The sequence below is a fragment of the Nyctereutes procyonoides genome, unplaced genomic scaffold (assembly GCF_905146905.1).
Source record: "Nyctereutes procyonoides isolate TBG_1078 unplaced genomic scaffold, NYPRO_anot_genome, whole genome shotgun sequence".
NCBI lineage: Eukaryota > Metazoa > Chordata > Mammalia > Carnivora > Canidae > Nyctereutes > Nyctereutes procyonoides.
Window position 1 is genome coordinate 6,766,558 of NW_026575131.1, and position 17,697 is coordinate 6,784,254.

General features: G+C 39.9%; 1 protein-coding gene across 4 annotated transcripts in view; it reads left to right on the plus strand.

Annotated features, from left to right (window-relative positions):
- Window positions 1-17,697, plus strand: part of VGLL4 (vestigial like family member 4) — a 166,140-nt gene that overhangs the window by 4,751 nt on the left and 143,692 nt on the right. For all 4 annotated transcript variants that reach the window (XM_055343146.1, XM_055343148.1, XM_055343147.1 and 1 more), the window contains exon 2: window positions 10,383-10,459. In XM_055343146.1, coding sequence (XP_055199121.1) covers window positions 10,396-10,459 — 64 coding nt within the window. In that variant the 5' untranslated portion in view covers window positions 10,383-10,395. The remainder of the gene's footprint in view (window positions 1-10,382; window positions 10,460-17,697) is intronic.

The window sequence follows — 17,697 nt, forward strand, 5'->3', positions numbered from 1 at the left end:
GCTGTAGAAGGCTAAAGTCTTAGAAATAAAGACACAGATTCACAAGAGCCTAAACATGAGAAAGAAAAGGATAGTCCCCCCCCTTTTTTTTTTTACAGTAATGTCAAGACATGGTGGGAACTGGTATTCTGCTCTAAAAGTCCAGACTTGAATTTTATTTTCTTTCACTTAGACACAGTGGTGTTAGTGTGGGTGCACCGTACAGTTTCCAGGGGACCGTTTGGTAAGGTAGGTAAACTTCAGCCAGCAGTGAGATTTTTATCTGGCATGCAGCCTCACAGAAAATGTCAGGAAACATGCTGTAACCTAAGTTTAGTTTTGCAGCATTGGGCTTATACACAGGGCTCTCAACTGGCATATGGTCAGCTTTCATACTGTCTGTGCAGGTGCATGGTTGACACTGATACCAAACTGTATTATAGGACCTGAGGATTTAGTTACTGTGTGGTAGCCCTGTTTGGCAGCTCCTGTTGCCAGGGTCATCAAGATGACTAAATATCATATTCCTAACACCCCCCCACCCCCCGGGGGAAGGGTGCTTAAGGAGGTCCATAGAGTCAAGCCTTGGGCCATTTTAGCATCAGAAAACCCCAAGTGGTTAAGTTGGGGATTCATTCTGGAGTTTCCATCCAGAGTGGTACATTTTATTCAGCCCAAACTGCCTGGGATCTCCGTCTCTGTTGAGATGATAGAAGGTGGAGACCAGCAGTAGGCAGAGCGGAGTAATTAATGGCAGTTACCTGAGATTACCTTGTTCCGACATCTAATGTATCCCCCACTTCGGAGGGCAAGAGTTGGATGGCTGTCCAATCTATAGACTGCCTCCTACAGAGCTTTCATAGGAAGAGCATTATATCATTATGGAAAGGGTACAAAACTGTCCCAACTTATCAAGTTTTATAAGACAATGGACAATAAAGGACAATGGAAGGACTGCCATCAGCTGACTCTCATTCTGGGGCTTATGCAGCCTAACTAGGGATTTTATACACACATATTTTCAATTCTCTGGAAATAAGCATAGAACATGTAGGTATATTGTTCAGATTTACTACATTTGGTCTTGAAATACATTTTCAGGAGTGGCTATATATAGAAGTGAGGAATTGAATGTAAGTGGAAGCTGGCCAAGCTCTTGTATTGTACTTGGTGGGTGCTATACATTATGGCAGTATGGGTCCATTATTCATGCCAGGGATATGCCTAGGTAAGGAACGCTGGCCTAGCAAATGATCCATCTGTTCATACTATTTCTTTGGCAGTATGACTATTGAAAGAGTATTTTTAATGAGAGCTGGTCTATATTTAGTAGTGTGGTATACAATTTAAGGTTGTGAGAAATACAAGTACGGTGAAAGTTTGAAAATATCATTTACAGATTTCTAACAGTTACCATTGGAACTCAACAATAGTTTTTTTTTTTTTTTTTTAAGATTTTACTTATTTATTTGACAGAGCAAGAGAGCATGAGCAGGGGGAGCACAGAAGGAGAAAGGAGAGGGAGAAGGAGACTCCCCGCTGAGCAAGGAACACCATACAGGGCTCTATCCCAGGACCCTGGGATCACAACCTGAGTTGAAGGCAGATGTTTAACTGACTGAGCCACCCAGGTGCCCCCAACAACAGGTTTTCTGGAGCATGACTAAGTAGAAACCATCCTTCCCAATACTGAACCTGTTCTTGGAGCCTGAAGCCTTGAGGGCTTATGTTTAATTGCTGTGTAGCTTCAGCCCTATGGAGTCCTGTGGCAGCAAGCTACTGCCAGTGTCGCTTGTTTCACTTCAGAACCAGCAGACTGTGAACATTTTCTCACCTGGCTTGGTTATGATTCCTGTGACTCCATGCCTGTCTTTATTCAAAGAAAGTAAAATATGGCCTCATTCTCTCATTTCCAAGAGGGGAGGGTTTGTTTCCCTTTACTTACTTTAGGAACTATAAAGTTATTGCCTGATGTATCCCAAGGTATAGGGGGGAAAGAGCACAGACTAGAAGTCTTGCCTTGAGTTGATGATGGAATGGGTTTTTGAGGGAAGTGAGGTGTAACTTAATGAAACTAAAAAGAAATAAGTATTTTTCTCTAAATGTCTTTATGAAAATCAGCTGAAGTATAGTAAAAATAGCATTGGATGTTAAGTCAGGGGACTTGGATTCTAGTCTTAGTTTCTTCAGGAAGTCACTTATATTCTTGGCACCTTGGTTTTTCATCTGTAGAAGAATATTAATAATCCTATGTGGCCAACTTACAGTGAGAATCCAGTGAAGTAATATATATGTGTGTTTTGGAAAAGTATGTGCTGTGTAGCCTTAAGAGTGTGGTGGCAGCATGGGTATAACATCTATTTCTCATTTGAGTTTACAAGGTACTTTTGGTTATGTTGTATCACTTAATCCACATACTGGGTTTGTGACCATATGAAGGAAACGTTATTGCCATTTTCTTTAAGTCAGGAAACTGGGGTCTGGGGAAGTTAAATGACTGGCCCATCCAATCAGTGGGAGGCTTGTAGAGCAGGGCCTAGCACAAAACAGTGATTGTTGACTGAATGAGTGAAAGTGTTAAAAGTAGGGCTCATGTCCTGGCTCCATTGATTTAACAGATGGTAAAGTGTGAAAAGTAAAAAAAAAAAAAAAAAAAAAGGATTACACTAATGAGAGATATTTTCTGCAAGAACATAGAGGGGTGGTCTGAGAATTGGATGTTAATGGGAAGAATGTGTTGCAAGAAGTTAGTGGGGCATCAACTAGACGCATAATGGAGAAGAAATAGCCAGGAGGATAAGACTCATCTTCTTTATGTGCCCATCCATGTACATCCATGTGGTTGCCCGAATCTGGTGATGATTTGGTCTGAAGTTTTATTTCAGTTCTCCTTCTCACTGAGATGGACAGCTAGCCAAATCAACTGCAGTGTGATACATATTTGGTGTAAGTTGCTTCAGGGCAGTGGATTTCCTTTTCTGTAACATCTGTATATAGGGATTTATTTTTATTTTTATTTTTATTTTTTTTGTATATAGGTTTTATAGAAATAGGAGATATACAATGTAAGCCTCTAAATTCTTGATGGCCAAAAGGGTCATATACCTCCTGCTGTGGTGTGAGAGTTCATACTTGTAGGCTTGTCCTCCGGTTGTGCTTTATTAGCTGAGGCTGGTTTAGATTATCCCAGGAAGCGGCCCTGATTGCAGGGAATAGAGGGATGGAACAAGGCCAATAAGAATCAGAGATACTCAACAGTGTGCATCTGGAAGCTGGAGATGCTATCAGTATTCCACGGTAGTGATGTCTTCCTGTTTCTGGGTTTTGGCCAAGTGACAGTATGGCAGGAACATCAGGAGGTTTGAATGTGCTTCTCCCCACCCCCACCGGTTTCCACCCCTTGCCAGGACAGTTGCTCCATGTTCTCATACTCTTTCCTAAATCATACTGTAGTTGGGTCCCCGTTCCTGGCAGAGCCATGGAGTGAGGCAGGCCTGGTGCCGTAGCTTTCACCTGGGAAATCTCCTTAGAACATTTCTATAACATATTTTAAAATTCTGTTCTTTTGCCTGAAAAAAAAAAAAAAAAAAAAAGAATACACCCTGTGATTCTGTTTCCAAGGCAGGTGCTTTTAAAGTCCTCATGTTGAAAAAAAAAAAAAAAAGTCCTCATGTTGATCAAAAAGGGACAGTTCTTTGTGGAAGTCCAAAATAATGGCTTTCAGATTTATAGCTGAGCGTGTCATTATCACTGCATGTCCCTAAATTTTAGTAGCTTTAGAATTGACCTCTTATTCTCCAATTCTCTATCTTAAGCTCTTTGTAGGAGCATTATTATAGGCAATAAGGGAGTTTGAAGAAAAGAATATGGTCTGACAGAGAAAATACTGGCCATTGCTTGCAAAACAAAACAAAATGTGTGTTCTGTTCATGATGACTAATGGTCATACTTGTCAGTAATCTCCTGAGAAGGTAAATGGATAGACTGGAAACAGAATGCAAGAGAGTAGAGTATCTTTTCAGATGTACATGATGTCTTTTTTCCAAAAGTATTTTCTTCACACGTGAATGGTGTTATGTTTCAGGTGTGAGCATTTCAAGCGATTATGTTTTTGGGTATTGTGATATTATACTGTAAAAACCATCACAGAAAGGAGAACATGTAACTGGGACGTATTTGGGGATCCCTTAGTACTAGGATCTACTTAGCTTTATTTTCTGGAGGTTGCATAATCTTTTGCAAAAGGTAGTAGATGATTTATGGCTCATAAAGGGTATACAGTAAACCAGGCATCTCTCTCCTGTGTAAAACCGTTCAGACCATTCAAGGGCTTTAGACTGAGAATAAAATCTCAGCTTTGTCATGCCCTAAAGGGGCATGCTTGATCTGCCCTTGCCCACCTCCCTGCCCACCTCCTGTTCTCTCCCCCTTGTTCCCTGGGCTGAGGTCATTCCCTCCACATCTCCAAGCCCAGTTTGGTTCTGTTTTGGGTGTTCTGCAAACGCTCTTTGTCTCCTTCCTGCCCCCCTTCACAAGACTAATTCTTCTCCTTGAGGTCGCAGCTTTCATTCATCTCAGAGACATCGATTGCCAGGTAAAGTAATTGTCAGTACCCTTTTTTTCAAAAACATTTATCACCATCATTTGCAATTTATTAAAATGTTTGCATACATTCTGACATATTGATACATATAAAGCCCATCCACTTTCCGTAACACCCTATGAGGGAGGTAATAGCAATTCATATCCTCATTTTACAGATGGGGAAACAGACACTCAGAGATAAAGTCATTTTCCAGGGACACACTAATAGGAAGTGTCTGAGCCCAGTTCAAACTCAGGTAGGTGTCCAAAGATCATCCTCTTAAATAACCACTCTGCTAATTTGCCTCTCCGTGTGCTGTGACCCTCCATAAAATACTGTAACCATTGTTGCCCGCCAGCCTTCTGCAACTTTACTAACATGTTTTATTGGGTTTTTTGAATTGTGAATATTGAACAAGCCGTAAAATAAATAAGGGTTTTTTTCAATAAGGTTTTTTTTAATTAATTTTTTTTATTACTGTTATCTTCTACCTGTATTTGCTTAGGTCTTTTGTGGCTAGATAATGCCTAATTGCTGGACTTCATCTCCCACCTGTATTTACTGAACCAGCCCCTAATGTCCTTATCTCACACTTGGTTCCTATAGAAGCCTCCTAAGTGACCTACTTCCAGTGACTTCTCACTTCACTCTATCAAGTTAAACCATCTTCTCCAGAACTGTTAAACAAAAATCTCATTAACATCAGATCACCAGCCTGCTCAGGGGCTAATAATAGCTGCCTGTTGCATACTATATTCAGCATAAACCTGTTGGGCTAGCCTTCAGCTTGTTCCTCCATCTACCCATTTTGAACTCACCCAAACTCAGCCTCTACTGCTTTTTTTTTTTTTTTTAAGATTTTATTTATTTATTCATGAGAGACAGAAGGGAGAGGCAGAGACACAGGTAGAGGGAGAAGCAGGCTCCATGCAGGGAGCCCCACGTGGGACTCAATCCCAGGTCTCCAGGATCACACCCTGGGCTAAAGGCGGCACTAAATTGCTGGGCCACCTGAGGCTGCCCACCTCTACTGCTTCTTAATCAGGACTCTCCATTCTGACCGGAATGGTCCCAGTTTCCCTGTCTTGGTTTTCATTCCTGCCTCTGAGCCTTTCTTCAGGCTTTTGATCCAACATGACTGCACATGTAAGGATAAGACAGGGTCCTTGCACCCAGGAAATACTCCGACAGTGTGATTGAGGTAAGAGAGGTCAGAGAGGAGCATGATAGCCTGAGGGGGTGAAGCTTTGGAAGGAAATCTTTGAAGTGGTTTTTTGAAGCACACACATGCCCACACAAAACAAAGTAGATGTTCACAAGGTATACATTTAAGCTGACACTGAGCTCTCTTTTATCACACAATACACACATTGGTTTTAAACTATGTCTTGTCTTTTATTATGCTCTTAAGTTTGTCTGTTATCCCATTCCTTAAAAAAATTTTTTTTGTCTGTTATCCTATTTCTTATACTTTAGGTTCACCAATAAGATCATAACTCCTTAAAAAAAAAGATCATAACTCTTTGAAAGCAGAGATCACATCTTCTGTTTCTCTTTTACTTCTCCTGAGTACTTCCCTGAACTCAGAATACTTGTGTCATAAAAATTGGTTGCTTTAAAAAAAAAAAATTGGTTGCTTTCATAAATAAGGCTGCAGCAGATGGCAGGTGCCTCTTAGGTGAACCTTAACCATCTAATCTCTTATCTGCCTACTTTGAACGTTAGGTTGCTTGGGGGTTTGGATTTCATGGTATCTGAATAAATTTAAATATGTAATCTGAGATGCTAGAACTCTGCATATACTTCTTTGTGTCATTTGATGTTTTTATTCTTTGATATTTTGCTTCTATGTGTAACACTTCTATGTGTCATTTGCATAACTGGAGGCATGTGTCAGTGTATATCTGTTCACGTTTAGAATTTTCACTGTGTGACAGGAGAGGCAGGAGTTTGATTGGGAAGAGAGCGTCCCTCAAAACCCTTGCCCTTCAACCTCACAGGAAAATTAAGGAATTTGAGTCTACACAGTGTATTATGGACTAGAATGCTTATCAACATCTACTTAATCAAAATGAAAGACTTTAAGCCCAGTTCTTGCCTGAATGGGAAACTGGTTCAGGTGAAGAGAAGATAACAGTTCTTGGGGGTTCAGCACGCCTTTTCCTGTCCTTTTGTTCAAGCCTTTCTTTGCTTTCTCCACCTTTGGACAAGTTCAAAAATCCTTACTCTCAGGAGATGATCTTTTCTATCTTGCCAAGAAGATTAGGAACGTGAATGTCATGAATTTTTCCTTCATTCTTCCGATTGTACTCATCTTCCCTTGTCTCTGAGAAAGAAGACATGAACTCTGGTTGGTGACATTGCTGCCCTTGCACTCACTGACAGCCTGCTTTGACTTCCCTCTCACACTTTCCTTTCTGCCCCCTCCCCCCATTTCTGGTATGACTCACCAATTTATTTATTTATTTTTCCACACTCCCTTCTTGACCTATTCCCTCCCCCTCCCCCTGCCTGCAACCACCAAACTGTTCTCTGTCTCTGTGAGTTTGTTTTCTAGGTTCCACATTCAAGAGACTCTACAGTATTTGTCTCCTCTCACATCTTGAGACCTGTCAGTCTGTCTCTGGTTTTCTCCTGTCCCCACAGCTCCCATAATAGCACCCCTCATTACCTTCTGCATGCTACATAGCTGTATCGTTCAAATTGTTTATCCTGCCTTTGTCTTCCCATTCTGTAGAATGGGACTACATGGTGCTACCAGAAAAATATTCATACAACACGTAGATGACCAAGTTAGTTCTTAGCTTAGAGATTTCGGTGGCTCCTTAATGCATACAGGATCAAACCCAAGTCTTTTTTTTTTTTTTTTAATTCTATTTATTTATTTGACAGAGAGGGGGGAGAGAGAGAGACCACAAGTAGGGGGAGCTGCAGAAGGAGAGGGAAAAGCAGGCTCCCTGCAGGACTCAATCCCAGATCCCTGGGATGATGGCCTGAGCCAAAGACAGACACTTAACTACCTGAGCCACCCAGAAGCCCTGGAACCCAAGCCTTGTCAGAGAGCACTCAGCCCTTCCATGACATGGCCAATTGAAACTCCCATCCCTGTCTCTTACTTCCTGTCTCCGTCTGACTCTGGTCTTCTAGCCAATATGGGCAACTTGTTCCTGAATAGATTCATCTTTTGTACTTCCATTCTGGAAGAACTTTTATATTCATTCTTCAGAGGCTCAGCTCATGGTTGTTTTGTCCACAGAGTCAGAATTCTTCTGTATTTCTATAGGACTTTGTTTATACCTCTGTTTTGTCAGTTAGCACATTTTACCTTAATCCATATTTTACTAAGTGTTCTCTAAGAGATGTTTCAGGTTAATAGAATGGCTAGTGAAGTTTGAGATTTCTTTCTTTCTTTTTTGTAAGTAGGCTCCATGTGGGGCTTGAACTCATGATCCTGAGGTTGAGAGTCAACAGGCTTTACTGACTAAGCCAGCTGGGAACCCTGAGAGATTTCATACGGAGAGAGCTACTCTGCCCACTACCTTAGCCTCTTGCAGAAGGAAGCCATAGCAACATATTTGAAGTGCAGAAAGGAAAATAAGCTGCTTAATTTGGTTTACTTCAGTGTTTCCTAAACTTCTAGAAAAAATTTTCCTTATAAAATATGAACATATAATGCAAAACACTTTTATTTGTTTAAATTTATATATTCATAGAGAGAGAGAGAGACAGAGACACAGGCAGAGAAGCAGGCTCCACTCAGGGGGCCCGACGCAGGACTCGATCCTGGGTCTCCAGGATCACACCCCGGGCTGCAGGCAGCACTAAACCACTGTGCCACCGGGGCTGCCCTCAAAAACACTTAAAAAAAAATTTTTTTTATTTACTTATTCATGAGAGACAAAGCAGAGGGAGAAGCAGGCTCTCTGTGGGGATCCTGATGTTGGTGGGACTCAATCCCAGGACACGGATCACCCCTGAGCTGGAGGCAGACCCTCAACCACTAAGCCACCCGGGCGTCACTCAAAAACACTATCTTAAACAACTAGATTCTTTTTTTTTTAAAAGATTTTATTTATTTATTCATGACAGACACACACAGAGAAAGAGAGAGAGAGAGAGAGAGAGAGAGAGAGAGGCAGAGACACAGGCAGAGGGAGAAGCAGGCTCCACGCAGGGAGCCCAATGTGGGACTCGATCCCAGGTCTCCAGGATCATGCCCTGGGCTGAAGGTGGCGCTAAACCACTGAGCCACCCAGACTGCCCAACTACTGGCCTTTTATTATTTTTTTTGCCTTAGCACCTGGTAGACAATGTTTATTAAATGAAGTTACATTGCCAGGCAAGACTTAGTATTTCTTTGAAGACCTGAAATATGAAATTCTAAAGCCAGCTTATCTGTCATGTCTTGTAACTGGCACATACCCAGTAGGTATTCAGTAAGTGTTGAAGAAGGCTGAATAAATGCTGAGTGTCTTTAAAGGGGCATAGTTAAGAAGGCATTTCTCGGAAGCCAGGGTGGCTCAACGGTTTAATGCCGCCTTCAGCGCAGGGTGTGATCCTGGAGACCCGGGATTGAGCCCCATGTTGGGCTTCCTGCTTGGGGCCTGCTTCTCCCTCTACCTGTGTCTCTGCCTCTTTTTCTCTTTGTTTCTCTCATAAATAAATGAATAAAATATTTTTTTTAAAGTATTTCTCTCAGTTGTACTAATAGGGTGTGCCTATTTTCCCAATAATTGCGTGTGCCTCTGTTTCTGTGTTTATGTATATGTGCGCATGTGCATGTTTAAATAACCCAGAAAAGGAAAACTGGGCAAAGTGGCCTGATTTTTCTAGGTTTTCCACCATCTTTAAATCTTTGGCAGTTTTTACTTTTATGTGTATCCGTAATTTAAGAAAACAGAATGAAAAAATAAAACTTATTAAAAAACACAGGATAAAATTGGTGATGGGTGGTGTTGATAGTATAAATACCATATAAACATGGTATTTTATTTGTTTTTTTAAAAGCATTTTATTTATTTTTTTAGTGGGAGAGGGGCACTGGGAGAGGGAGAGAGAAAATCCCAAGCAGGCTCCACGCCCAGTGGAGTGAACCCAAAACAGAGTTTGATCTCACAAACCTGAGATCATGACCTGAGCCAAAACCAGGAGTTGGATGCTTAACCAACTGAGCCACCCAGGCATCCCCAACACATGATACTTTAAAATCAAGATACCTTTCAGAGTTAAAACACCACTTAACTCAGCACTGGAATTCACAGACCTTTCGTGAGTATGTTGAATATATTAAGTGACATGATCATGCAGAGTCTCTCAGTGAAGGAGGTGAATGAACAGAACAGTTCAATCTTAGTAATTTCTGTTAGAACTAATAAACCAACGACAAATACCACCACAACAGAAATCTCAGACTGGTAGTAATGCTACATTCATAGAACAGCCTTTGTTCTGAAACTGGTTTTTTTTACTAGGTATGTCTGTATGGGCTTGTTGTTATGCACACACATAAACATTTATAAGCACAAATAACATGGGCGTGAATATTCACAATATCCCTCCTTTTAGCGCTAACACTGGCTGCTTCCTGGAATCCGCAAGGTTTAGCTTAGTACACTGAGTGGGATTTAACCCTTTGCTCTGTCTGTGCCTGAACCAAATCCATTGGATTTCTTCACAGGTTGGGAAGAATTTCATCCTCAGAATTAGGATTTGCATGCGGTAGGGGAATCCTTCTGTTAACTACCAGAATTCTAAAAGAGTGTTTTGAATTCTTTTTAACTTTTTTTTTCATCTTTTTTTTTTTTTTTTTTCCTTCTAGGCTCTAACCAGGAATGGAGACACCATTGGATGTTTTGTCAAGGGCAGCATCTCTGGTGCATGCTGATGATGAAAAACGTAAGTCAGGAACCTATTTTAAAGTGATTTTTATCCATGCCCTCTTGTCTCCTGCGTTATAATTCATGTGTTTCTCCAACATGGTTTTATGGTTATATGCAGTTAGTTTGGGTTGTTTTCCTCAGAGATAGCAGGTTAGGACCTTCATTTTTATTTTCCAATGCTAGAACATGTAAGTCTTATGAATGTCATCTTTGGATGCTGGAGCTCCAAGGCTTAACTCAAGGAAGTCTTTTCAGACTTCCTTGCTCTAGGATGGAGATAGTTCTTAAATGTCTCTGGAAGTTTAGATAAATATGTATTGCTTGATGGACTAATTGACCAGCAGAGAATTAGAGGTGGAAAAAATCAAGATCCTTCTTGTCATATGTAATACGCAGTGCATATAATGGAAAACAGTCTTGAAAATTCCTTTTGCATTGGTGAGAAAGAGCAAATGTTGTGTGGAAAAATTTACTACTGTGGTGGACAGACGAAAGGAAAGAGAACATGACATTGTCCTCCACAAAGTTATTCCACAATGTGTTAAAGTGGTTTTCCTGCTCATCCTAAGGCATATTTGTTTTTAAGCATTCTTGTTCAATGTTAAAAAATTGCTTGCTGAACAATTTTTGCGAGATTGGCTGTTTTACGTGAGAACAAAGTTAAGTTCTTTTTGTAAGCACTAAAATGCTAATAACAAAAAAAATATCTGAGGTTGAAATTTCATACATTAGAAGTTCTTAAAAACGAACTACTTTCCAGTTCTTAATGAATTGGCAGCTGGAAGGTGCATGGCATTAAAATGTAAACTCTGACTTTTTACTGGCTAAGACTTGTATTTTTCTATGCCTCAGTTTCCTATTCACTCACATGAAGTAACAACATTTTACGAGGTATTTGTGAGGATTAAATGAGCTATTGTAGATTGTGCTTATCTTAGCTGTCAGCTCCTGGCGGGGACTGCCATGCTGTGTCCTCTCTTGGCACTTTGTTGGCTTCTGGTAGGACTTAGTCTAGTCTTCTGTATAATCACTGTGTCTGTATCTTCCCACCCTCTCCTACTCCCAACAACTCTTGTAAGGTTATCTTTAGACTAGTGATTGGATGAGATAACAATTAGAGGGCTTTTTTTGTTTGTTTTTTTCAACCTCTTACATAATTTACATTTACTTAGCTTTTGATTGTTGGAAGGATATAACTACCTTTTGGTGTGGTATAATTATCCCTTGCTAAGGAAATTGAAGCTCAGGGATGTTAGGTGTCATTCCCAAGGACACTGAGCTAAGGAGAGGCAGCTCAGGTTGTAGGCTTTTATCTAAACCACAAAAACTCCTTTATGCCTCTAAGATTGCAGTACATGTTATTGACTTGAATAGCTAGTTACAAGCTTCACTAAGTATGAATATAGTTAATTTAGAAGTTTTTATACTTTGCAAGACAGTATTTTGAATTTCTTATAATGCCCACATTTATTTAGAATTAGTAAAACAAGATTATGTTTATACACATAAATAGAAGTAATGACCTCCAGACAGCCCTTTGTGTCTTGGGGGTAGACAGTTAAAGTTTTTTCCCTTTTTGAGCACCCTTCTTAGAGATTCAGCCCCAGAGCCCAGCTTGAGGGTCACTGATTTCAGGCTGGAGACCAATTCAATGAGCAATGATTGAATCATTAAGTATAAGGGGCATGCATAGATGAACAGGAAATAGCCACTGCCTTTATGAAGCATAGGAACTTAACTCCTGCAGCTGTAAAATGTATATATAGTAGGGGGAGACTGGGCATACTTGGTGATAGAAACAGAATGAATGATAACGCCAAGGGAGAGAGGAATTCTTACTTTTCTCTTGAGTTCAACACAGCCGGTAGTGATTTGCAGAGTAAGGATATATGCATATGGAAGGCCAGAATGAATCACAGAGTAGACTTTATTCTGGAATATTCTTCTTTGGACTCTGGTGCTTCCAATTGGTTTAGGAATGGGCTGGCGTGATTCTGGAATCCCTCTGGAATGATTTCAGTTGCTTGGGATCATTTTTTACATTTAAAGAAGAGGGAAAAAGTCCAAAAATGTCTATAATCATTATTATTAATATGTAGGCAACATTTTTGAGAATCCTTTTTACCGTTGTGTTCTGTACATCACTACCCACAAGAGCACAGAGCTCAAAAAGCAGGAATTCATTGTATTTTTTGTTACCTAATAATGTAAGTATGTGAAAACTTTGCAATTTATAGGCAAAGTTGAGCATTAAGTTCAGAGTCTTCCAGTAGATTTCTTAAGACTTACTTGGGCTTGTTCAGCCTGAATCAGCTTTCTCTGCCCTAGATTAATTCTATTTTAGCTTTTGTTATAAATTGCTCTTACACTCAACACTTAAAAAAAGTCTTGTGTATGTAATCTGATTTGGGTGTCTTATTACAAACAGAAAAATGTTCTATTACTTGGGATCAGTTTCCCGACTCATGTAGGTGACCTAAATGATTGTCTTTTCTTTGGCTCACAGAGAACCAAAAACTCAGGCATTTTTGAAGATGTTATTGTTTGAACATTTTGAAGAGAACAGTACCTATTAGGACTTGAGTCTATAATACCTGATAGCCTTAAGGCTTCATTATGTCTACTAGCAGAGAATAAAAGAAATATCTCAATGGTACACTGTAGAGCTGAAGTCAATAGTGAAATGGTGGTTTTGTAGTAGCACAATAGTCATTTATCTGGATGGCCTAGAAGGAATACATTTACTTAAAATAATCATTCCACTGCTCATGAGACATTGATTTAATCAGCATCCAGGGTAATCCTGGTAGGTACTTAAGGAAAATACAACGTGAGATTGCCCATTTTTCGTGTGCTGGAGGAATCTTTCCTTTCACTTGTGATTAATACTGGTGCTGGGAAGACCCTAACTTTTTGTCAGGTCTATTTTTTAGTGGTCAAAATTGAACGAAATTTGAGGACAAGACACTTAGACACTACTGAGGTTGTTAGACCAACACTTTGTTGCGTCTTTAATATGACACTTCATTTTATCTTACTGTTTACAAAATATTTTTGGTAACTTTGTTCATGTAGCTTCTGATGATAAGATCTTGTGTTTGCTGACTTCTTCACTTAGATTAAAATAATTTTAAGAGGGGCGCCTGGGTGGCTCAGCGGTTTGGTGCCTGCCTTTGGCCCAGGGCGTGATCCTGGAGTCCGGGGATCGAGTCCCACATCGGGCTCCTGCATGAGCCTGCTTCTCCCTCTGCCTGTGTCTCTGCCTCTCTCTCTCTGTGTCTCTCATGAATAAATAAAATAAAAAATAATAATAATTTCAAGAAATGGGTAGTTTTGGTTTTGTGGATTTTGGTGGAGGGAATAGCACTTTCGATCTGCTCTGATGAGCATGTGTATGATCAGAAAAAGCATGATAAGGTTGGTGTGATTGTGGAGAGAATGGGAAGAGAAGACAGCCTTGGCAGGGGGTGCTGCTGTACTCACCAGATCCTAGAAATTCACAAACTTCTCACTTGGGGAAGGTCACTGAAAGTTGACTAAATGATCACAAATTACCGTAATCTTTCCAAGTAAAGCACTGTTAGGAGTGCAAGCTTTTCTTATAAGGGGGACCAATGCCCCAGATGCATTTTCAGTATATAGGTTGTGGTTTGTTTTGCCTTAAAAAGGAGAAAAAGAAGCCTGTCTGATTAATTATAACATAACGATTAATTGCACTCACATACTGTTTTCTCAGATAAATTTCCTTCCTGCAAGATTGTGATCAGCCTCTGCATCAATAAAGTAATCTAGTTGCTGTGTGCACAGGTTATGGGTGCTCTAGATCAACTGGATCTGTACCTGATTTGTTTCTCTCTTTCTTCTTCTCCTCTTATTGTTGTTTTTCCTTTCTTCATCTGTTAGGGTGGCTTTCAAACATTTTTTATTATGGCACAGAATAAAGAAGTACTTAAAGGGCAGCCCAGGTGGCTCAGCGGTTTAGTGCTGCCTTCGGCCCAGGGCCTGATCCTGGAGACTCGGGATTGAGTCCCACGTCAGGCTCCCTGAGTGGAGCCTGCTTCTCCCTCTGCCCGTGTCTCTGCCTCTCTCTCTGTGTGTGTGTGTGTGTGTGATGAATGAATTAATAAAATCTTAAAAAAAAACCATATTGTGACCCTTGTATTGATATATTGACATAAATGATAGCAAAGCTGCATGAAACAAAAATTACCCTGACTTTGCATGGTGATATACCTGTTTTGTTCTTTATATTCTACTCTATTTAAATGAGAAGTGGGTCATGACTCATTAAATAGACTTTAGGATCTACCGATGAATTGGGACCCACACTTGAAAAAACAGGATTTGATTTATATCCCCTTTGTTGGATAAACTTGCTGCTGGCTCCTCCCTTCAGGTACTGGGAAGACTTGACTAACACACAGGGTCATGAAAATATGGTGAGCCAGATTATTCAGACATGTTGGAATACATTGGTGACTAGACAGGAATGACATCATCATACTCTCTTTCAAGAGTACTGGAGGACTTGGCACACCAGTTGTGAGCAAATGTGACTATTCCATTAGAGGCAGTTCCTCCCTTTCTCAGTCTAAATTGTTCCTGAATTTTTTTTTTAAGATTTTATGTATTTATTTGAGAGAGAGAGATAATGAGAGAGAGCATGAGGTGGGGTGTAGAGGGAGAAGCAGACTCTCTCTACTGAGCAGGGAGCCTGATGCAGAGCTCTGTCCCAGGACCCTGGGATCACGACCTCAGCCAAAGGCAGACACCTAATTGACTGAGCCACTCAGGCACCCTTGTTCCCAAATTTTAGAGAGGTACTCAATGAAATGGTTACTCTCCTTTGGTTAAATTTATTTAACTCCATCTTGCTCCCTAATGTGTGCTCCTAGCTGTACTACCACTCTATTGATATTGCTTCATAGACAGTAATTGAGAGAACACGCATCTGATCATTTGTAGCCTAATTTGATGGCATTAATTATTGCATTAGTGATTTTTATCCTTTTATCTTAAAACACCCAAGAGAGATACCATGCATTTTCATCCATGACAGTGGTTCATTGTGGCAGTGATTCCCAAAGAGAGGGATGAAGGAAGCATTCTGAAAATGCCTTAACAGGTGATTCTGTCATTGGATCCCTTCTCCCGGTTGAGGTAATGGTCGAAAAATACTCTTTGGGAGAATCCTGGATTTGGATCTTTAAGAAGGAGGGGCTAGATCCTCCTGCATGTAAGGTGCTGTAATTCTTTGGCTATCCTATATTCTTTAACCATATTCACCAGTGGTTTATATTTTGTCACATTTCCGTTATCATTGTCTCTCTCTCATACATATGTGCATATATTTGTATATACATGTGTATATATATGCAGATTATTTTTCCTGAAACAATTGAAAGTGGGAGAGCATGCCTCTTTACTCCTAAGTACTTTGTTATGTATTTCCTACAAATGAGAACATTCTTTTGCATAATCACAATATGGTTATCTTTATTAAAATGTTATTTAAGGGATCCCTGGGTGGTGCAGCGGTTTAGCGCCTGCCTTTGGCCCAGGGCGCGATCCTGGAGACCCGGGATCGAATCCCACGTCAGGCTCCCGGTGCATGGAGCCTGCTTCTCCCTCTGCCTGTGTCTCTACCCCCCCCCCCCGTGCGACTTTCAAAAATAAATAAAAATTAAATTAAAAAAAATGTTATTTAAATATATATAAGCCTAAAACTAGTCATAAAATCTTTATGCATATAGTTCTTTTACAATTTCATAACCAGAATATGAATTTATAATTTAAATATAGTGATAAAAGTTAGCCATGATACAGCAGATAGCTATCTGCTCCAACTGAAGCCTGTTCCACTAGTGTGGTCCTGCTGTCACACTGGATTTGCTTCATCAATGCCTGTACTGCTATGTGCCCTCTGACACAGTTTCCTCCCCACTTTTATCTTTTCAAACTCTTTTAAAATACTTTATTGTACAGATGGTGGTGAGTGACATAAGTTGGCTTTCTCAATGCAAATGTTTTAATTTCATATTAGGCCTATTTCTGTCCTTATCTCACTAGACCAGGAAGAAATGCAAACGTAGTCTCTGAAATCATGTGCAAGTACCTCATTGTATAGTAAATATCTGATTTTTAACCCCCAGATTTTCTTTTTCTTTTTTTAAAGTAAGCTCTATTCCCAACATGGGGCTTGAACTCATGGCCTAAAGAAGAGTTGCATGCTCTCCTGACAGAGCCAGCCAGTTGCCCCTGCTTATGTTAGGTTTTTAAAAAGATTCTCATTGACCACAGGGGAGCCATGGTCTTTTCTTTCTTCATGCTCAGACATAAACTTAGCATCTTAATGGAAGGAAAATGAGGGGAACTTAAATTATGATTTATTAAAGACAATTTCTGTTACACCCTCCTTTATGACAAGTGACATTTTAGATGTTAAAGTAAAAACTTTACCATGCCTTTTTTTTTTTTTTGACCTAACATTGAGGCCTTAAACCTGAGGCTCCTGTGCCTGATGGAATTCTTGTAACATACACTTGTGTATTATATAAAGATACCAAAAAAAAAAAAAAAAAAAAAAGATACCACTCTGTTTCTCTTAAAAAAAAATTCTCATTGAAATAACAACACAAGTGAGAATTCCTCACAGCCTTCAGAGCTTTGTCTGTGGACCTCAGTTTAATCACTGTATTGTCTCATTTTGTTCACACAAAAACCCTATTAAGTAGATATTGTGATTAGTCCCATTTTATAGATAAGGGAACTGAGGCTTTACAGAGATTTTTTTTTTTAATTTTCTTTTTTAGGCTTACTGAGTTTAAATAATGTGAATACTAATTATAATAATTCACTATACTAATAAATAAGGATCCTTAGGTGGTAGTGGCAGCTCTAAGATTCGAACTCAAGCAGCCCGACTCTGAAGCCTAAACCCTTAATTTCTCTGCTGTATGCCTTCTCAGAGAAAAGGCATTGAAGACTGGACTGCTGAATGAATGAATGCATGAATGCATACATATATACATACATACAAGATTTCTGTAAATTCTACTTCCACTAATAAGTTAGCAAAAGGTTTTTCTTTGGAAAATGTTCTTCAACCAGTAAATAGCATTTCAGGAGTAATTAGTAGCTATAATGAACCAAATGTTAGGATGGGTGGTGACACATATTCAAGAACTGCAGGGACTCTGCTTTCTCATGTGTGTCCATGACTCAGATCCTCACTGCCACAGAACTTCTCTTTTT